Genomic DNA, 21,531 nt, shown 5'->3' on the forward strand with positions numbered 1-21,531 from the left:
TTTATTAAATTTGTGATTTTTTTTTATTTGTCACACACCAGAGCTCTACACATAGACCTGAACGAAGCAGATCTGCACAGCAGCCAGCAAAGATCTGTCGTGGAAACGTAGAAGGGGGCTGTCGAAACCTGCCGTATTTTCTGTTCACCTGTACTGAAGCATGTGCTGCTACACTTTACCACTAATCCCTTATTTCATGAGCAAAAAGGCAAAAATCAGACTGTGGTTGGAGCCATGAAATACCTAACAGCCATTGGATCCTGTGGCATGAGTCAGGACAGATTTCTGCAGCAGCAGAAATCCTCTTCTGGAGGAATGGGAGACAGCAATCTCCAGCAGAAGGGAGAAAGCTAGAGTGGACGAATGTCTCAGTCTTTACCACAATAGCTGAGCTGCAGGACAAGCTGGGAGCTGTCACATGGACAGAGCTTAGCGAGCAGCCTGTTGAATCGGAGCAGCAGACGGAAAGGAGATTAGAATGTGCAAATAAAGGACTTGAACGTAATTCAGGTGGCTGCACTGATTGCTGGGAACCGTAGATATCCATGTGCAGTGAAAGAAAAGCCTACACTCAGAGACTGGCATGCCTTACAGAAATAAAGCCAGCTCCACACTCAGTGCACGTCCGCTCTGCTGCCACATAGGGCAAGATGTCTACATCACGGGGCGTAACAGTCACTTTGGCACTGCAATAACTGGTGCACTAAAAAAACCAGGTAAGCCTGAAACCAGAGATAGTTAATCAAAACGCACACTAGAGTGTAATGGGCCAAGACTAACAATGGGTTCAGTTTACAAAAGACAGCAGCCAATTCAGTTTATGTCCCTGGGAACATAATTCCCAAGCCGCCTGGGAAAATGCACAAGGTTTCTGGCAATAACATAAGCAAACTTGCCACAGGAAATTTATACGTCACCCAAAGTGAGTTCTACCTATAGTCATATGCCCTTGCTCCATCTTTATGCTTCCGTTAAAAGAATGGTGAGATTATGTAGAGCCCCTACTCTGCAAAAGTTTGTAACTCTCGTCAAGCAATTAATTTTACAGTGCTACAAAAAGAATCACAAGTTCACTTTTGTTTTATAATGCCATTCCACGGAGCCACTTGAAAATACAGTGCAGGATTGTCACAGACCTGTGCTCAGTTGCAGTGGAATCCAGCAGTTCCCATTGTCAGAAATTTGTCTCAGACAGCGCCACGACTTATTGCTGTTCCCGACGGACAGGGTGGGACTGCAGCAGCTCTTGTCTTCACTGGTTCACTTTTTAAATACCTAAAGCTGTTAACCTCCAACAGTTAAAGGCAAAGTAAAAAAAGATTTTTCCAAACCTGCATGTTGCAAGACGCAGCAACTAGCAGGCTTCTTGTTCACTACTAACCAATTTAATCTGCTGACGTTGGAAAAATCAGTTTGATCATAAAGCCTACATAGTAAGTGTACAGGGAGCAAAACACATTAAAAAAAATACTAGAAGTAGACTAGACTAAATGCCGCAGTGCAAATGGACAGAGTTTAGGAAGCAGTTAGCAATCATTTACTTACATGCTCTTTTGAAGACAGTGCATGAAACATTCCTATTTAACAAAAGAAATGTTACCGCACACACTTCTTTTTTCAGGGTGTCATTGAATCAGTGGTTTCCTATGGTTGGTTAAAGGGATATTAATTTCTTCTGAAATACTGCACTCATTTGTTACTGACAGACTCTTACCACCTCCTAACCAGAAAGACAACTGACCAGATGTCAATCTCCTGCTCGATTTTTTCCACACACACAAAAAAGCAGGGGAGGATATTTAAGCAGCTCAGACCATTCATTCCAGGTTAGAAAAAATCCCTAGTACGTGCAGAGAAATCACAAGCCTCTCGTAATTATGTAAGGTAATGAGAGAAGGGTCTTCAGCAACAAAATTCTTGCGTGTCTAACAGCTTCCAATTGCAGTGTCTAAAATGTTTCTAACCTAATGAGTGAACAAGATATAAAAATGGCTTTACCATCTGTACAGCGTCACATGCATCAGAAACTTGTGTGTGGTTTTTTTTTTAAATAAAAGTTATTTGTAATGGAAGAAAGCACCTGTAAATAAGCAAAGCAGTACCAAACAAGCACAGTGAGTACAGGAAAATGTACAAAGCTGCATATAAAGTCATTGATGAATAGTACCAGACAAGAAGTAAAAGGAACATCAAAAATACTTCTACATCAGAAAAAGAAGTGTTTTACATCCGAGCTTGCTCTCCCAGACAAGCACACTTTGTTTACATCTGGCACTATTAGGAATGAATCATGTTAGGAATTCCTGAGTTTAAAGAAGACAAAAAACCTAAATACTGCCCTCGGGATAGTTTGATTCCTTTATTATGAGAAGCACGTAATCCAGACTCCTGCTTGCAAATTCTATTCAAGAAGTGAGGAAGGTCACAAACTCCAGGAGAGTGCTGCCTTGTATTCCTGGATCTCAGAGGTGTGTTCAACCTCCCACCTTTCCCCCCCTTCAAAATAAAGTGAAGGGTGATTAATGCCATTTGTGTTAATACTTTTCAGTGCCTCAAAACTGACATAAAAAAAAAAATCCAAGAGTGCTTGTTTGTCCAAAAATCAGCTGCATAAAATATTCCATAATATGGGCAGAGTAAAATACTCAGAGATGGAAAATGATTTGCAGTGATACAGAATTACCTGAGGGTTTTTCTATTTAGCTAAGAATGCGTAATAGGCCTACTCAGTATATAACCAGTGTGTGACATTAAAAATTTTAAAAAAGGGTATGTGAAATTCAAATGGCATGTTGTATGCAGAACTTTCTGGTGCCTGTACATATCCACCATAACTGAGAAAGTTTTATCATGTAGCTTATAGCAAAGGAGATCTGAAATTCCAGACTGAATTTATATATAATGTTCATATTCTGAACTTATAAAATAAAATGGAGCTATTATCTTAGACTTTAAATATTTTACTATGCAATACTAAAACCATCTGTCTTCCAACACAAAAAGAAAATACAAATCCAACTGAATGGCTTGTCAGAGTAACAGTACTTTACAGAAATATAATATTAATGTAATACTATGGTTTTTCCCAAACTGTTGGCATTTCAGATATTAAGAGTATTTTTCCTTTGTATTGCACAGACTCAAACGCATAGACAGCCATTTTCATATACTAGAGTAAGAAAACTTCCAAGATTATATGAATAAAATAGATACATTGGAAATCAGATAAAGCTTTACAAGAATTTCCCCATGTGTCCAAAATGATTTCCTTTAGCAAAGGCTTAATGGTGATGTGATTACCTCTTCTAGAGTAACATGTTTTACATCAGATTGTGCCCAAATACAAAACAAAACAAAAAAGCACCACTTAAGTAAAACAAAAACGATCACTGCAAAGACAGCAGGTTCCATAAGGGATGCTAAGATTAAGATGAAGTTTCTTGAGAATACTATTGCCACAGATAAGCGTCTTAGAAAATCAGAATGAACGTACCCTTTAACCTTTTCATTGCATTTTTGTACTTCGTGACCTCACAGTCCATGTCATGGTCCAGTTAATGTCTTGTTATACCAGCAAACGGTTGTCATCAACAGCGGGATAAAGATGTGGTTTTTCAGACAGACTGAAGGAGCCGAGTGCCTTGCAGAGCAGAATGAAATCCCAGTTGCTTCAAGGCAGCAATTAGCACTTCTGAAGTCCAGCAGTGACAGGCAGCTGTCACGCATTGGCCTCCCAGCATTACAGCACTTGCTCAGCTCAACTTGGAGTCTGGCTTCTGCCTGTACAAGCGCTGCAGCTTTAATCTCTCTGCTCTCAGGCCATCTTGTCAGCACACTGGCATTTAACTTGAACTCATGAGCTGGGAACTTTTATATCCCAATTTTTTCTCTTTTTTTTTTTTTGTTTGTAATAGTCAAGTAAGATATTGTTACATCCCATTCATATACTGCCATCTATAATATTTATATGTAATATTAACATACACATATATAAGAACTAGGATACTCTTTATGGCCTCTATTTTCTGATGTATTTAACAAAAAAACCCAAATAAACAAAAACCCAAAAAAGAAAATCAATTGCTGGTGTTTCCAGTTTCCCAACAGAGATGCAGGACCAAACCCTGAGCAACTGCTCTGTGCTACGGTTTTGTTGCAACAAAGAATTATGCCAATTCTGCACCAGAGAGGTCCCTATTACCTCTAGTGTCAGCGTACTGGGGGAGGGAAATCAAAAATCTGTGACAAAAGCTCACCTGATAGTATAACCTAAATGAATGCCTGTATTTCAAGACAGGACAAACTCAGAGCCTAATGGATTAATTCAGTGCAGACCACAAGTCTGGGTTTGTTTGCTGCACTTTACATGTGAAAGCAAAACATGATAGCTATATGTGTAACGCAAGAAGAACTGAACACCATGCACACAGGCAGGAAGGGAACACCAGTACAATGTGCCGTGTCATGCTCCCGGCTGTGCTAAGGACTGAAAATACAAGGGAAGGAGTAACTTCTCATCAGCAGTATTGTCTGAAAAGCTATGCGTGGAAAACCAAACGGAACCAAAACCCAGACCCAAACCCAACTACCCTCATGCTTTGGTCAGTGCAAGAGTCACAGGGGTTTTCAGTGGCGGAGAGTGAGGAAGCAGTTGCAGGGACCAGGACAATGGGGGGACTCTGAACTCTGGGCAAAAAGCGCTCATGTGTGAACTGCAGCACAGTGATGGTCCTGCAGCTGTCCTGGCTCAGCCTTCCATAAAAGAAATGCTTGGTTTTATGCTGGCTCAAAAAAACAAAAAAGCCCTCAGTCAATTCCAAAGGGACATCAAAAGGCCATTGGGAGCGTTACTCAAAGGTTTCCCATCGCTTTCTGAGCTGTTCAACCTTACCTGGCGTGGATGACACATCTTGCTTTGTCTTTTTTAACAAATCTTCAAATGGATCTTTTGTCTCCTCAGATTTTGAGGATAGTAACACTGACTCTAAGCCCTTAGCTGGCCTGGAAGGGATCAAAGGGGGTTCATTAGACAGGAGAGCTAGTGCTTGTTTGGGATCTACCTTTGAGCTGGACTGGCCCACCTGTAACGTTCTGGTTTTAGAAGGACCACTTAAACATGCTGGCTGTAGAGAGCTTGTTGGAGAAGGGCTGTGGCTCTGCAGCAGTAAGGAGCTAGCTGGTGGCACAGCTGGAGCCTGGCTAAACAAGTTTGGCATGGATAGTGTTGAAATGTTTGGTTGAGGTCTTTGTGGTGGGTAGAAGCTAGAATTAGGTGTTATGAAGCTAGAGCTATAAGCGTGACCTAAAGAGGGGGTGAAAGAGCCCCTTGGGGGTCTAACTAGAGACACGGAAAGGGCTCCTGGCACTGTTTGTGTGAATGGATTAGGAGATGGCTGTAAAAAAGGTGGTGGTGCTGGGGAAGGATAACCAAGTGGCTGGACAAATGGTGCAGCTGGAGGAGGCACAAAGTCACTTGCCACTGAGACAAAGCTAGCTGCAGAAGGTGGAGTGGCTGAGCTTTGCAGGCTGCGGGGACCTTGCTGTGGGCCACTGCTTTGCCAGCTGGCTGTTTTTAATGGATCCAGGAGATTAAGAAGGTAGTCGCTTTCATTACCTGTATTATCTGTCTTCACCTTGACAGGTTGGAGCATCTCAGCAGTGCTGGTAGCACTGGACAAAAGCTGAGACGCATGAGAGGAATAATTTACAGACTGCTGGATTTCAGGGTCTAAGGACACACTACCAACTCCAAAGGGCTCTGGGATAAGATCTGAAACCAAGTGGCTACGTCCTGTAGCGTGGGTAGTGAGAATTTCTGTTGGTCCAGCTGGAGTCTGATGCTTGGAAGCCCTGGGTGCTGGTGGTGGTGGCACTATCCCCAGTTCAGGAGTCTTTCTACCCTGTGGCCTGGGAATGGTGATGTTCCCTTGAATGGCAGGATTTGAGTCATCCTTTTCTGCAGGAGGCAGAATGCTGTCTCTGCTCCGGGGTCTCCTTGTGATTGGCGGCATGGTACCAAGTGTGGTCAAGGGCCTTTCCGGTGAGCTTTGGGAATACTTGGTCGGAATAGCCATATCATCATGACCCATACTCCACAGCTTGTTGTAAGGGTGAGACAGCTTCATGGTTGGCACAATCCTGTTCCTCTCAGACACACCAAGATCCATTCTCTGCAAGAAAGCATAAAAAAAAAAGTTAACTTTTCCTGATCTCCTCACAACATAGAGCGTAAAGTGAAGACAGGCTGCTGATACGAGTGGAACAGGATCTGTCCACAGACTGTGAACAGTGGAGAGGGACAACAACCTGCAGCCTAGACGGACATACAGGAAATCAGAAGCAGGACTCTGCAGTTTTAATTCCAGCTCTGCCTCTAATGAGTTGTTCAGCTGTGACATATTGTGGCATCTGTTGTTAGCCAAGTAAGGAGCATATACCTGTATCTAAGGTACAGAAATTGAGAAGCCTTAATTGCTGTATGGAAAAGCTGTCAAATGAAATATCTGCATATAACACTAAATTAAATATTATTATAAGGTAGAAATGACATTATTTTCATTCATGTCACATGAAGATCTCAGAGTCTGCTCTAGTTTGGCACTTTCCAAGCTGCACATATTCAGTGAAGTTCTTCATAAAGAATCTCTCTTCTGCAATCTAGATTGTTCAAATGATGCCTAGATCAAAATGGCCAGATTAAAAGGTTATTTAAAAAACATGCAGTTTGGAGGGGACCTGGAAATTCCCAGGTATTCATTCTCACTGCTGAGCATCAGCTTCAAAGATAACTCTGTGTGACAGCCAACGGACAAAACAGATTCTGAGGAATAGGGCAAATATTTCCTCCTTTACAAGTAAAGGCTATAGTTTTAGTGGAAAATGTTACTGTCTTATAACTGAGTCCCATTCCGATAATTTCTTAATTCAGAAATGAACTTTGAAACGCATGAACAAATGGCTGGAAAATGGATGCATCCACCCAATAATATGAAAATGTTCCTCAGAGAATAATGGAAGACAGCCCTAGCTCTGTGCAAAACCCCCCAGCATACATGAAACCCTGTCCAAACCTGGTAATCAAATGTGCATCGCTGATCTCCCTCTTCCTTGGGAGTCCGCAGGTCTTCTAGGCTCTTAGCTTGGCTGAGAGGCTGAGGCTGTGTTTCTACTTCTAAGTTAGGGAAAATGTCTTCAAGGAGGTTGATTTCTGTGGCCTTGCTTGAGAGCAGAGGGCTTGGAGGCAGAGGCTCTTTTGATTTTTCTGGACTGACCGCCTCTTCCCCATCAGCGCTATCAGATTCTTTCAGGGCCCGGTATGGCTGAGGCCTAGGAGAGAAACAAAAGTCATGTTGCTAATGACTGTCTGTCTAATTTCTTTTTTAAACAAGTATTTACTAAGGAGCTGGATGGCTTTACAAAAAGCTTTTGGGTGGCAAAATACAGCTCACATTGCCTTGTGAACAGCAGGTGTGCGAGCAAAGTGACCAAGGGCAGAAGGACATACAAAGATGAGTTGGCACCCGAGGGGTTTTCAGAAAGGAAAAAGACATAAGTGGGAAGTACTCAGAGGAAAGCTGTGATCATGCAGTTACAGACAGGCTGATGAGGGAGCAGGAATGACTGGACGCCAGCTCTCCATTTTGACAGCCTGGCCCTCCCCCTCAGGCGGACCACTGCTTCTGTGCTCACTCCTTTTACACAAGACGTCGGAGCAGGTGCACTGCAAAGTGCCCTGTGTTTTGCAGGCACTTACATTCTCTTGCTTCAAGCTAACTCAGCACAGAACATAATTCAGTGTTTTCCTGCAATAATTGGGAATGCTGTGCAGAGTTCCAATGATTACATTGGTGTCATTTTATCAAGAAACAACACAATCCATTATGGAGACACCTATTTTACATTTACAGCCAAGGCCGAGTTAGCAGGATGCTTTTCTTGCACATACCTCAGCAAAAAAATGAACACCAGCAGATTTGCATATTGGTTCTGTGTACACAGAACAGCAGCATAATGCGCATCCAATTAATAACAAGAAGTGCCATACATATCTGTGGTGATTGGCATTTGACTGGCAGCCAGTTTTACTGTGGCATTTAAACGAGGTTTCAATTAAAAAAATATTTGTGAGACCTGCAAAAACAGATACTATGGAAAAACCCTCCTCCTCTTTCCGTATTTTATTATAATACATCTATATCATGCAAATTTATAAACGGCCCATCTTACTTCATTCATCAACACATAAATAGCAGGCATTCAGCTAGCAACACAAGAATGTAATAATGCAAGTACAAGACGGACAGCTGATGGTACGTGTCCTTAGGAAGAGGGTGATCTTGCAAATCTCGGTCGTCTCTTTAGTTTCTCACATAATACGTGCTCATCTGCTAAGCATTAGATCACACTGCAAAAAAACCCTGAGGAATATTGTTCTGCAAACAAACCATTTTAGTGGCCTGGCCTCCTCCACCCCAAACACAAGAGTGTGGGAACATTTTTCTGGCCCTTTGCTACTGAACCTATATGTCTGTCTCCCCATGCCCAACTGCCTGCAGTCCCTGTCAGTCTCTGAACCTGCCTTCTGCATCACACAATGAATTTTAGCAACTGGAGACTCCGCTATCAACCTGGCAGCCTTTGTCTCCAGCCTAGTCTAACACAACAGCGTCTGGCAGGCTCCAGTGGCTCAGATGTGCCTGGGCATCCATCTCCCAGCACCCGGAACTGCCCTGATCTGGCATCACGCAGATTGCTGAAGCAGCAGCTCACAGTACCCTGGCACCTCTTCCTACAGGTTCTGGTCAAGCCAGTAATTGCATTTGTTAAAAGAATGAGTAATTCTGTGCAATTTATCTCCCTTTCTCGCCCTAGAAATCCTCAAGCAGGTGAGGTTAGGAAAGAACAAATCCTCTGGGTGACATTCAGTGAGGCCTTAGCTCAAGACCGCCCTCCCTCCGGGGTTGGTATGTTCAAATATGCAGTAAGAGCTGCATCAGTGTGCACCCTCCACGTGACAGTGTTACTCTCGTCTCAAAAAGATACGCTCGGGCCAGGTAAACAGGAGCTGACAGGCAACACTCGTTCCCCTAACATGGGTACCTTGGGCAGGTGGTGGAATCCTGCAGCCAGTGCTTAAACGTACAGTTCTCGCAGATGGGTAGCTGCAACACAGCCAAGCTGCTCAGCACCGTGTTTCAAAACTAGGCAAGACTAAGTTACAGAGGTTTGGGAATTTACAACAATTTACAAATTAAAAAGTTGGATACAAATAACACAGTGAGTAAACCCAACAAAATGCTTCCTGTTTCTTGTATAATTTTAGGTCAGATTGTACTCAAAACCCTCGGAGGACATCTGCATGGCGACTCCCCATACTCACTGAGGATGTGGTACTCGACAGAGAGGCTGGGATCAAGCAAGTGAAACAAGAAAAAGCCAATAACCGCACTAAATAAGGCTCACAGGACAATCCAAAAAGCACAGCTAGCATTGCACAAGGAAGAATGGCAGCAGGTTTGGACAGGAACACAAGCAGCACATTGGAACAAAGGGCAAGTGGAAGGGTTACATCCCACAGAGCTCGAGTCAATGTGAAACTAGAAGCTGTGCATTGCTGCATAACGTTTCATGCAGGAGTATGCTTTTGCATGCCACTAAATATCAAAACAAACAAGCAGGAGAAATGCTGAACATTCATCAAGCGCCGAACAGAGACTGCAGGAGCATTTCCAAATTCCAAGTATAGGAGCAGGCACCCTGACCAATGCAAAAACCATTGTTTGAAATCTGAATTAATACAATGAAAGAATAAAGGATAGACCATTCAAAAGGAGCAGAGAAGAAAAAGTTTTCAGAGAAGCCAGAGACAGGATCTTCTTCCTGCTGAAATTCATCATCAGAAGAGTCCTCAGAGAGGAAGACTGTATAGTGTCGCATAGGCTTTACAAGGCTGGGGGAAACAGGAAGAGAAAAGGAGGTTATCAAGTTGTCACATTCAAAGCTCCAGAGGAGAGAGGAACCAAGCTCTAAAGCATTTCTGAACGTGACTGACTGCCACCGCAAAGAGCTCTGCAGCTAAATCTTGAGCTCTACTTTTCAGGTAGAAAATCCAACTCTTCTAAAAATGTCTAGGGGGCCTTCTAGTCGGGAAGGGAACCAAGACCTGCAATCACACCCACATTGCACAAGAAGCCAATACAGAAACCCACCTTTTCCCCACTACATTTTCTAGGGAGTTGGGCATCTTTTTGTTCTTCAGAAATTTGCTCCTCAGATTCTCTGAGCTCTGACTACAAGCAAACAAATACTAGATCTACCTCTCTGCTTTACAGATACGTAGACTGACATTAGTCTGATACATGAGAGGAGCTGACTTGAGGGTAACAATTCCTACTTGTATCTGGTTTTGAGATCTGAAATTGCTTCACGCTAGAATAAAAACAAAAGTGTCCAAGGATTTATATGAAATGCAGTTTGTCAAGTAAGGTGTGTAAGTTTCTTTCCTCAATGGTTAACTACTTTCAAAGTCTGGCAGAAACGGGACTCAAGCAAATTTCTCCTGCATCACAGGATGGTAACTATCAATCTATGAATTCGTTAGCAGCAGCCTGGAACAAAAATCCTTTCAGATGAAAACGTCTTAAGAAGTGCCTCTGGAAACACTCTTTAACTGTAATTAAAAAAAACCCAAACCAACCATCACCAGAAACATTTCACCAGACTTTTGACAAGAACATATTAGTCATCTTCATTTTATACACAGAGGTCAGATCACCAGGATTTGCTCTTGGACATAATGAAGACAATGCCTAAATTTCTAGTGAGTGTAAAACTAACTATGCATGCCTATATAGGTCTGGGTAAATATACATTGGTTGGGGGATAAAAGAAAAATATTTAAAGATTGCTGAATTTATGAATTTTTTTTTCTATTATTTATTGTAGCTATCAGTTGCTTCACTTCATTTTAACCAAAAACCCGGTAAATTACTCTTTTCTGCATAAAATAGAAGCTTCTAAGATTCACTGTTTCCCCAGGAGCAAGTTCAGAAGTGGCTATCGCTGCTTTAAACAATTAAATGCACTATCAACTTTAGTAGAAGAGGAAAGAGTACAGGGTCAGGGTACTTAAGCAGAAATACACTGGAATAAAGAAGTTGAAGAGTATGAAGACATTAATAGCAAATATTGCTTCATTTGTAATGCTAAAATATCCTAATCTTAGTAAAGTATGAAGCAAGGGCCACTTTTCATTCTCCTCTGAAACACTGAAGCTCTGGATGGCAAAAGAGCTTATAGAAAATATATTCTCACAAATTAAATAGTAAGACAAATGCTTCACAAGTAACTGAAAGCAGTAAAAGCACATCAAGATTTACCAGTACTAATCAGAGGTCCAGTGCTTTTCAATCTACTAAAACTCAAGGACAACATTGTGTAGAACTACCAAAACTATACACATAATAAAACATATACTCAATTTTTAACAGTTATTTTTTCTTTCTTATTGTTTCTTATTTATTCTCCCCATTTCAGTTGCATTCTGGCATATCTAAGTGTGCGTAAGTGGAAATGAAAAAAAAAACCCCAAGAAAACGTCTTTTCAACGGCATTATAAACCACCTTTATATGTCTTATGGACCAAACAACAGGCTGATGAACATTGATAGATGTTGCTAGAGAGCATCATTTACAGGTCTCTCTTTTCCTCCCCACATCACCAGAACGATGGAAAAGAAATCCCTACAATCATAAAAGCAAACATTGTTTCTAGCCATCCAAACGAGGTCTCTTCCCAAACATCTTCATTTTATCAACCACATATCACTGATAACATCCTAGTTATTGCAGTGAATCAAAACATACATGGTGAATGAAACAAAGCAATGCACAATTGAGATGGGAGTCTAATTTTGTTACTACTGAGGTCCAGAATAAAATTTGTTATTTCAGTGTAAGCAGAATCAGGCTCATCATGTGGAACAAAGGATAGGTCCCGATCCTGTAGGCACTGTAGAGCAATGCAAATGTATCACACCACCATGTACATTACAGGTAAGGCGAGGATATGATGAAATCGGAACAGGACCAAAAGCATGGATAGAAAGAGAAAGAATTCGATCTGTTGCCTTTATAGTACAGACACACTAACAAACTACCTCTGGTGGCACTTCAATTCATAATCAGCCTTCACTCTTTTAGTTCTTTTGTCTCAATCACTAAATAACTATATAATAAAGTTACGAAAATCAGTCTAAAAGATTAGGTCAGAAAAAGAGAAGTTGGACACTGCAACCGACAGCTCAAGAGGGCCTGAGCTGCTGCGAATAAATGTTTATTCACAACCAGGTCAGAGCTAATTAATAAAAAGTCTAAAATAGTGGTGGCCGTGGATGCAGCTGATAGTGTTAAATCATAGTCTGTGGTACTCCAATTAAAGCTGTTGCATAGCTGTTCTTTTCCTCCCTTCTGCTATAATAGGCATGCAGGGAAAGTGAGGTGGTGCCACTGCATTAGGAAAAATTTGCTATAACATTTTTTTTAACTTACTTTTTTTTTTTTCCTTTTTTCTTTTTTAAAGAAAGTGACTATTATCCAAAAATTTCAATTTACATTAACAAAAGGCTCCACCTAAAATAAATCAGAAATCAAAGACACTTTAAAATTTTTTTTTAACTTACATACACGTCTTTTTGTCTTAGGAGAGTAAATTACCATTTAACATGATTCCAGAAAATCTAAAATTATTTCCAGAAATCAAGAGCAATATTGAATTTCCACATATCTTGCCGATACACTAGATGTTTGGTAACTGCATATAAAAATGTATTGTGCAGTTGCCCTTAAAGCACTGCCTCTGATACCTTTTGTGTGCCTTCAGACTATGCTAAATTCAAATGCATCGTGTCTGTGTGCACATATTAAACAAACTGGGAACAAACTATGAAGAAGTAAGATAGGATCTTGCTGGCTAGAGCATCAGTTGCTCTTCAGTGCAGCTCAGTGCAAGTAAGATTAAATATATAGCAAGTTAATATGCACCGCGTTTGTTGCTGTTGCAAGACTCCTTAAATGAAAGTGGGATCTCATAATTAGAAAAAAGAAAGCACTTAAGTTTCACTGTTGGCGGGCTCTGTAAGAGATTTTGGCCCAAGATAAGGGATGAACAATCTAAAATTGTCCAAGTTTAAATTTTTTATTAGCTTGAGGCAGTAGAATCCCCCCAAAAGTGCCTATTCCCTCATTAACCCAATTCGGCAACTCTCCCGCAGTCTGCCACCCACCACTTGCTAGAATTTCATACACAAAGAGCTGTCTCTGAAAGGCAGGTCACAGCGAGCCCGGCTACAAGGCAGGCGCTGCTGCAGTCTGAGGGAAAAAAGGATGTGTCCGTCACAGCTACAACCCTCATCATCTCCACATGACTGCACCAGCTCCTGCCTACCTAATCTCTTAGCTGAGTTACCATGCAGATGACTTGCTGATCTCTTTCTAATGTTTAGTTTAACATGTCTTCGGTTAGCACTAGCATATGACAGTACTGACAGCCGTGGCTGTTCCTTTTTAAATATCATGTCAGATACACAGTGCAATAAAGCTGGGGATGCGCTCCATGGCTCTGCGTACCATTATGATAGTATGGGTTTCTTTTTTAATGAGGAAGATCTGCATCTCAGGAGCTTTTTTCATGTGTCAGGATGCATGGACAAATCAGCAGCACATCACACTGGCCAAAAATGAAATGCTGACAAATGTAGATATTTCAAATTTAATTGACACCTAAATGTACTTGAGATAGAAAAAATATATACGGAAAATGTGAGTACAGGACATGGGCATTAATAAGGAGGATTCCGTAATAATTTTAAAAGATATTTTAGTTATGAGAAAGTTAAATTTGTGTATTTTATTAACTGTGTTGCTTTTTCCTGATTATAGAGATTATGGTACAAAGGGGTAGTATGGACTTCTTGTCATTATTCTCCTAAAAAGGGCTTCCCAAATTTGAGAGAGGATTTTTTTTTTTATTAATACATTTTTTTAAAGAATAGCTATACAGCAGCTCTAGGGAATTAAGGAATTTGTCCCTCTTAGACAGTAAAATGAAGAGAATGAGGGATTTGGATGCATGGGCTTTTTCTTGCCAGTATAAAATAGGAGACTTGGGACTGAGGGGATTACCTAGTAACTATTCAAACTGAACAAAGCACAGACCTATCACTGGAATTCCTTCCTGCATATCTGAATACTCAGTACACCCGAGTGTGAGCTAACAAAAATATTAAAATATCTATTTGATTTTTAAAGTGTTACTTTGTATACTGTGAACGTTCATAGGAGCAGAATATTTCCAGAAAAACAAAAACATTAGCATAAAGGATATTTTAAATTAAAACAAACAAAAAAATTCATATCATGAGTCATTCAACCAGGTAACAAAAACAACAGCTTGTGACTACTACACCCAGTAAAGGCAAGTAACTAATTGTTTTATAGTTTTTATGAATTTTACAAATTTTTTACAGATTTTCTAGAGAGCTGGAAATATTAACAAAGAATTTAAAGTGGGAACAAGCTGGATGACACCTCTGCCTGCTCTGACAGATCTAGATGCAAGATTCTATAAAGCCGTTTCCCATTTTTGTCCTGTTACTCAGTACTAAGGACCTATTCACCAATTTCCCTGCAGATACTGTATCTCTTTACAAAGGCAAGCTGCATACATTCGGTAGGTTCACTCCACAGCAGACCGCAGAAATAGGCCCCAAAATTAAAGTTTCTTGTAAACCATCAGACCGGAAAGGTGGGAGAGCCAGGAAGACCGGGGTTCCCAAAGGGCAGCCCTGCCTGCCTTGTGCTAAGGTTCTTGTTTGGCAAGGCCTGCAACAAAACCTGACTGCTCTCAGAACGTTTCTTTCCCATTTGCTGTCTCTTTGCTGGGCATCTGCTTTCTTGGCACCAGCTTCATTGTATCTCGCTTCCTCTACACCAATTTTCCCTAGGTAGAGGGACCAAAGCGCACGCAGCCAGTCTTGCCTGCTATAGCCTCCAGTATTTTCTTTCTGGTTCCAGCCACCCGCATTCAAATCGGTAGTTGCTGGCTTAGCTTTCTTCCTAAGTAGAGAGATCCTTGCTTGTAGTGATGCCATGGAAAACCTTTACCATACCTAAATTGTGCGTGGCAGAGCTCCGAGAGCCTGGTTACAACAACTGGAATTTAATGTGCTTTATGAGCCTGTATCATTTAACACAGCCATCACGCTGACTTCATACTAAATTCAGTGTAATAACCCACTATTGCACTGCAGCCTATTTTTATTCATGTGATATAAGGGAAAGCCATTAGCTTCTCTACCAAGTCCTACACGGCTTCTGGAAAGCCATAATGAACTGCTGCAGCACTGACATGGGTTTAGCCAGCCCAAGAGCCTTTTGACATGCTGTTAATTGTGAGCCTGACCCTCTGATTTCCTATTTTAATTTCCTCCCACTCTGCATGCCCTGGAAGCCAGCTAGTCGGTACTTACAGAAGACAGATCCTAGAGCACTCTGGAAGCCTATTCTACATTTAATAGCAAATCTTGCTGTGGTGTAAAAGAGAGCTCTCAAAAAACTGCCTATCTGTTAAAAATGCAACATCTTATTTCTGTGAACAACTAATTTGTGTTTAAGGAGGCATGTCCCACATGTCTAGGATTGCCCCAGGTGGTAATCCAGCATTTTCTGAGCTCTCATCTACAAATTCATCCTGTTACCTTATAACTAAAAAAGTTTTTTAAAAAAATATACATTTTAGATTTAATGACAAGTTTTTAAGAATCATAAACATCACAAATGAATTATCACCTTGAATTATTGATAAAATTGTAAAAAAACCACAACCTTCCTATTGAAACAGAAAAAAAATGCACTGAAGATTTTGATGGGGGAAACAATTGTTCTTCTACCAGCTCTTCTAAATATGATGGTTTAACAACAGACATTAGCAATAATCTTGGGTGTTCTTTGAAGTCATTGCTCTCACTCTCCTGTGTTTTAACTGAGACTGATTAGAAAATGAGCACATATACCCCCAAAACAATGTTTTTCTTTTATACACATAAAAAAAATTAACTCATGTAACTGAAGATACAAATTTCCTAATATCATAAGAAATGCATTAATAAATGTAACAACTGAAGGACGCTTTCAGAGATGACATGCAACAAATGGAGAAGAGGCTGCCCTGTGCGATGAGTTCACTGGGTGTCAGGCTGGGGCAGCGGTTAGTGGCACACTGCCCTGAGGATCCTGCCTCCACCAGCTGGAAGGAGGATGCAAAAGTCACAGTCTGAGCTAATGAGGGAAACGCCTCTGAACATTTCATGTAATCATTCAAGACCAAAAAGTTAGTGTTAGTTTTAAATATAGAAAGAAACTCCTCATTGAACAGAAGCTCCTCCTCACAAACATAACCCACGCATGAGCACCTGAGAGAAGTAACTGGCTAATAATTAGGTTTGGAGCCAATGCAATTAAGCTAAATATTTTGGTTAAGTTTAGTTTAAGAAAAGCACCCTCTCAGCACTGCTGCTGCTTTCATAGAATCTCCTCTGACCTGCAATAAGGGTATTCCAACGCTACCAAGTAACGTGAGTGAAAATACATGTTGTGGTGTTTTCATTCATTTTAGTGTTATCCAAGAGAGAGAAAACAATGTGAATTTTTTTAAAGAGACAACACCTGGCTTTATGTTTTCATTTCAGAACAATATAGGAAGATTATTTCTTACCTGGACAGAAAAAAAAGTTTGTGAAAAATGTCATGAAAATCCTATCTTTAATTACTGTTTAAAAAATATTTTTCTTTTATTCAAAATGTCATAGGAGGACATAGAAGGGAAAAGGTCAGGATTACTGAGTCATTACCTATTTCAAAGGCATTCACCTCAAGTTATTTCTTAGATAAGCCATTTATTTGAGCTTTAGTTAAGTACAAGGTTAGATATTTCCTCCACTTGTACTTCCAAAATCACAATTGTAGTGACAGTGTCATCATCGTTGCGTGTCGTGTGTCCCGTCTACCCCCCCGCTCCAACTTCTTTTTATTAAAACATGCTAACCAGACACCTTGCAGGAGATCTGGTTGAGTGCAATATTCTACAATTAGCTGTCTGGAACTAGTTATATCAAAGTTTGTTTTGCCACCTGAAGCTGACGACAGGATGGAATGAAAATACATCAGTTCCTGCTGTGACACTGCATTTGAACTGGATAAAATATCAAAGCTGTGAAACATCACGAAGAGACCACAACTGGTACCACATAGCAAGTGTCAGCGGCATTAGCAACATTACCTGTTTTTCTTCCGCATTTAAAAGATGGAAAAATCTATCAGTAAAATCATCATGAAGAAAAATAAGTCAGTTTACAGCTACAAAGCATCTTCTTTATCTTTTGTAGATTATTGTCAATCGTTTCCACCAAAAAAAATTCGTATTTTACTCTGTGAAAGCAGCTGAATTGTAAAGACTCACTAAAATTAACCGCAATAAATTAAACCAAGTAATATAATAATTGCAATTGAATATATTACTAGCATTAGTATAAATATTACATTTATCATTCATGTTTTCTTTTATTTCTGTTCTGATACTGGTAGGAATTGAAAATACATGTTAGCAGTAAGCCACACTGGGGTATCAAGCAGCTTTTGAATCCAAATATGCATAATCCTTCATATGAAACACACATAATGGTTAAATTGACTCAATTATCCTTCACCTACATGCAGTGAGTCATCATACTAAATATTAAGAAAAAACTTTTATTTTAAAAATTCCTGGAATCTTTGTGCAGGGACAGCTACCACCCTGTAACAGCACAAGCCCTTTTGCAGGACTTGCAATCTATGCCACAAGAGGGCAACCAAATTCCACTATAAAATGGATAAATAGTCCTGTAGAATTTAAAAGTGACCATTCATTTTAGCTAAAAGCCAGAATATCTCCCCATCCTAGAGTGGCTGGGAAAAAGCCAGCCATGCACTTAACTTTGGGGGTGGCGGGGGACCCAACCTCCATCTCTTTTTTCCTCGAACAGTGGTGACAGGGAACTGGTACACATGTGGGGAAAAGGCGTGTTTAAAGAAACCAACCATTTTTCTTTTTATGGTATTTTAGTATCTTCAGGTACAGCAAATATCCTGTGATCTTGGGCATCAGCTAAAGCATTTCACTTCACGGACAATAAAGCCACCACAGGCTGGGACATAAACAAATAATGCGAAGTGGCTGTGATATAAGCAATTACTTTATGCTGCAGGTAGAGATGAATTACAAGGAAATCTCTGTGACAGACTGGGTCAGTGCAACCATCTCGTGGCCCCTGAGTCTTTTGCTTGTAGTTTTTGAGCAGTTCCAGTGTGACTTCCCATGCTAAGGCTTCGATGCCGCAACACTGGACATTTGGAAAATGCTACTCTGCTCAATGTTCAAGGACAGCACCAAAGATGCTTCACGTGCGGGGAATACCAGTTTAATCTTGCCACATGATTTGGAAAAAGTATAGGGCTCTGTTGCCTGCTGTTCTTACCTCACTGCTCAGTCGTTTCCTCTGGAGTGCCAAGCAGCTTGTCCCTGCTCTAGCCACATTTTTCACACCACCTTCTTCTAAGATCAACCACCCCAGGCAAAATGCACAGTTCTTAAGATTCTCAAATTCTGAACTGAGAGGAGGCAACCTGCTTATTCTGACCCTTAAGAAATGCAGCTAATACCAGCCTCTGTATCCAATCAGAACTTAGTGCTGTTGAATCTTTTGTACTTCTGAACAGTTGAAGCAGCTACACTCCAAAGAATCTAAATAATTTTAAATCCAAAAAGCGTATTGATGCAGCCTACACATATATTTGTCACACACAATAGTGTCTTTCGGGCTATGTTGGTAAGGTTCAATATATCCATTCCCTTTTTAGGTTTTCACTTGATGGCCTATTGTTTAACTCAATTATGGCAACGTGTTAAGAATATCTGTAACAATACACAGTATTGTCTTCTTTGTAAAAAGTACTTTAATATGTGACATTCATGAAACTATCTGAAAAATCTCTCCAAAGTAACAGAATATACTGTTCATATGAACAGGAGAGATGTTGGAAACCAACCCATTTTATGCACTAGCATTAAGCCACAGCAGTACAACTTATTTGGAACATTACCCCTGTTTCCTTCATAGTCAAATCTAAAGAGATGATAAATTTTCTAGTACTATGCAAGACAGTTAAGCTCTGCAAGCCTTCACTATAGAGCTCATTACAGACCTTCTGTTAATGGGACTCTAACAAGCATGAGACACAACCCTTATTGCCATCACTATAAAACAAACAATTCTCTATCTTCCAGGCAAAGCCTGGCAAGAACAGTGAGTTTGCAGGAATGTGGCTAACAATTTCATTTAAAGCATAGTTCAAAACAAAACAACAAAGAAATGAACAAACCTCCAAAACCTGAAAACTTTCACTAAACAGGCTGATCAGATTATGTCTAACTTGGCAAACCAAAACTTTCCAATAAGAAAACCTTGGTTTCTTGCTTTTTCATACTTCCTCTAAAATGTTCCAACAATTAAAAACCAAATTTTTTGTTAGTTAAAAAATTACTTTGACCTGTAGTATTTTTTAATTTCTCCTTTGGCTAGTTCCAGTTCTCAATGCACTGTTTGTTGACGCAACTAGAGAGAAGCAGAGCAGCAAAGTACTTACTGTTCTGGACTAGAAACTGAAGTCCTTCGTCCTTCCACAGCAATATTGCTCTTGGGTCTCTTAACAACATGAGGTCTTGGCGGGCGAACCTATTACATACACACACACACAAGACATTTCATTAAATACTTCAAGTTGATCAAACAACAGACATAAATAACAAAATATGCATAACTGTTATCTTAAAGGTATCTTCCATTCAGAATTGCTTTTAGTCTTTATTTTTTGTGCCACCACAATGTTACAAATTAATACAGATATACAAATAAATGTAAAGTACGAATATAAACTACAGGGATCCACAACTTGTTTAAGGACAAAAACCCCCACATTTTTGAATAGCAAATGAAACATATATGCTTGTCACTGACTGTTAGCTATTAGCAAAGCAATGAAAATTTGTTCCACTGTCCTGTTTGGTATAGGTCAAATTTCTGATAAAAGATTCCCTAAATGTGAGCCTCCCCTTGTACAGTTAGTTGATCGAGTAAAATTGGAAAATCCTGTGTGTTGCTGTACGTTATATTGGAAAGTGGAGTTCAGCTCTGACACCATGATCCTTTTGTCCACTTGTTCATAGGAACCCACTTCTCAGGTGAAGACTTCTGTGTAAGGGAGCACTGAAAAATTTGTACTTAGAATAAATGTAACAAAAACCATAGCTCATTCTTCATTAAAAATTTGCTTCCTTTCAGCAGCTGAACAGAAACCCTTGCCAGACATATTATCATTATCACCCCTAACATTATGTTGGTGTATCTTTTGTGGTCTGTAATAAAATCCAAAGCTTTTTTGTGGAAGATGATGTTGCTGCCAATCCAATCTTAAATAACATAACCATCACCTTCTAATGTTCAGAAATCAAGCTTAATCTACTTGCATTAACTCCACAAGCAAACAAGCTTTACTTCACGGAAAGGAATAAGCACACATGATCACTATACAGGCAAAGTTTATGCATATGCCTACCTATACTAGTGAGTAATCCTCTTGATGAACTTATCCCTTTGAGTCAAATGTGGGAATGAGCATTGGCAGCATCAGGGTCAGGCTGTACAAACAAGCTTTCCATTTTTTATTAAGAAAGTACTACCTTACCTGAAATGGAGTCTGATTTGTTAGCTTAGCTGAATGCTAGTTTCAACAGAAATCCCCAAAGCCCTCAAATAAAGTTAAGAATACAACTCAGCTTCTGACCTCCCTGAGCTTGTGCTCCCTTAATAGCCACAATACAAAGGAAGCTGTTAAAGACCTACAACTTAAGCACGCTTTGGATGAGTAATGAATTTGTTTGCAATGATAGAATAGATGCAGATTTCCACCCACCTCTGCAAGTTTGGTTTGGTGGTTTGGTTTTTTTTTTAATTATTATTTGTTGGGGGATGGGGTGTTTCTGGGCTTTTTTAAAATTTATTTTCAGGCACATAAACCTCAAATTTTCTTGCCAGGAAAAACCCACCGAATTGTGTGTAGTGTTTCTGCACTACACAACAGTATGCAGAAGATATTAGCAGGATTATTGTGTTGAATTTTCATTTCTAAGGAAATGGTGTACAGCAGATACGATGAAGAAATCCAGAGACGTATTGCCACTATTTCTTAGGAAAAAGGGCTTATAAAAAGGTCAGATGTTAAGGTCTTGAAGATCAGTCCCCCACACAAGGCTGCTCCTCTCTACAAGAAAGGCGGCTTAAGAACGTGAATTTATGGCAGGAATGGAAGGATTAAGTTTGTGGCAACTTCAACTGAACTTGCAACGTGGTGAAACATGGGGAAAAGAACAACAGAGCT

At 40.1% G+C, this 21,531-nt stretch overlaps 1 protein-coding gene across 8 annotated transcripts in view; it reads right to left on the reverse strand.

Annotated features, from left to right (window-relative positions):
• Positions 1-34: 34 nt before the first annotated feature.
• DENND1A (DENN domain containing 1A) overlaps positions 35-21,531 on the reverse strand; it is a 221,909-nt gene continuing 200,412 nt past the window's right edge. For 6 of the 8 annotated variants that reach the window (XM_075170831.1, XM_075170830.1, XM_075170832.1 and 3 more), the window contains 3 exons: positions 19,741-19,829; positions 7,071-7,326; positions 35-6,170 (listed from right to left, as the gene is read on the reverse strand). In XM_075170831.1, the coding sequence (XP_075026932.1) occupies positions 4,848-6,170; positions 7,071-7,326; positions 19,741-19,829 (1,668 nt within the window). In that variant the 3' untranslated portion in view covers positions 35-4,847. Of the gene's footprint in view, positions 6,171-7,070; positions 7,327-9,820; positions 9,950-19,740; positions 19,830-21,531 lie in introns of all 8 variants that reach the window. The other 2 variants (XM_075170834.1, XM_075170833.1) reach the window with 1 other exon arrangement.

This window comes from Calonectris borealis, chromosome 21 (genome assembly GCF_964195595.1).
Source record: "Calonectris borealis chromosome 21, bCalBor7.hap1.2, whole genome shotgun sequence".
NCBI lineage: Eukaryota > Metazoa > Chordata > Aves > Procellariiformes > Procellariidae > Calonectris > Calonectris borealis.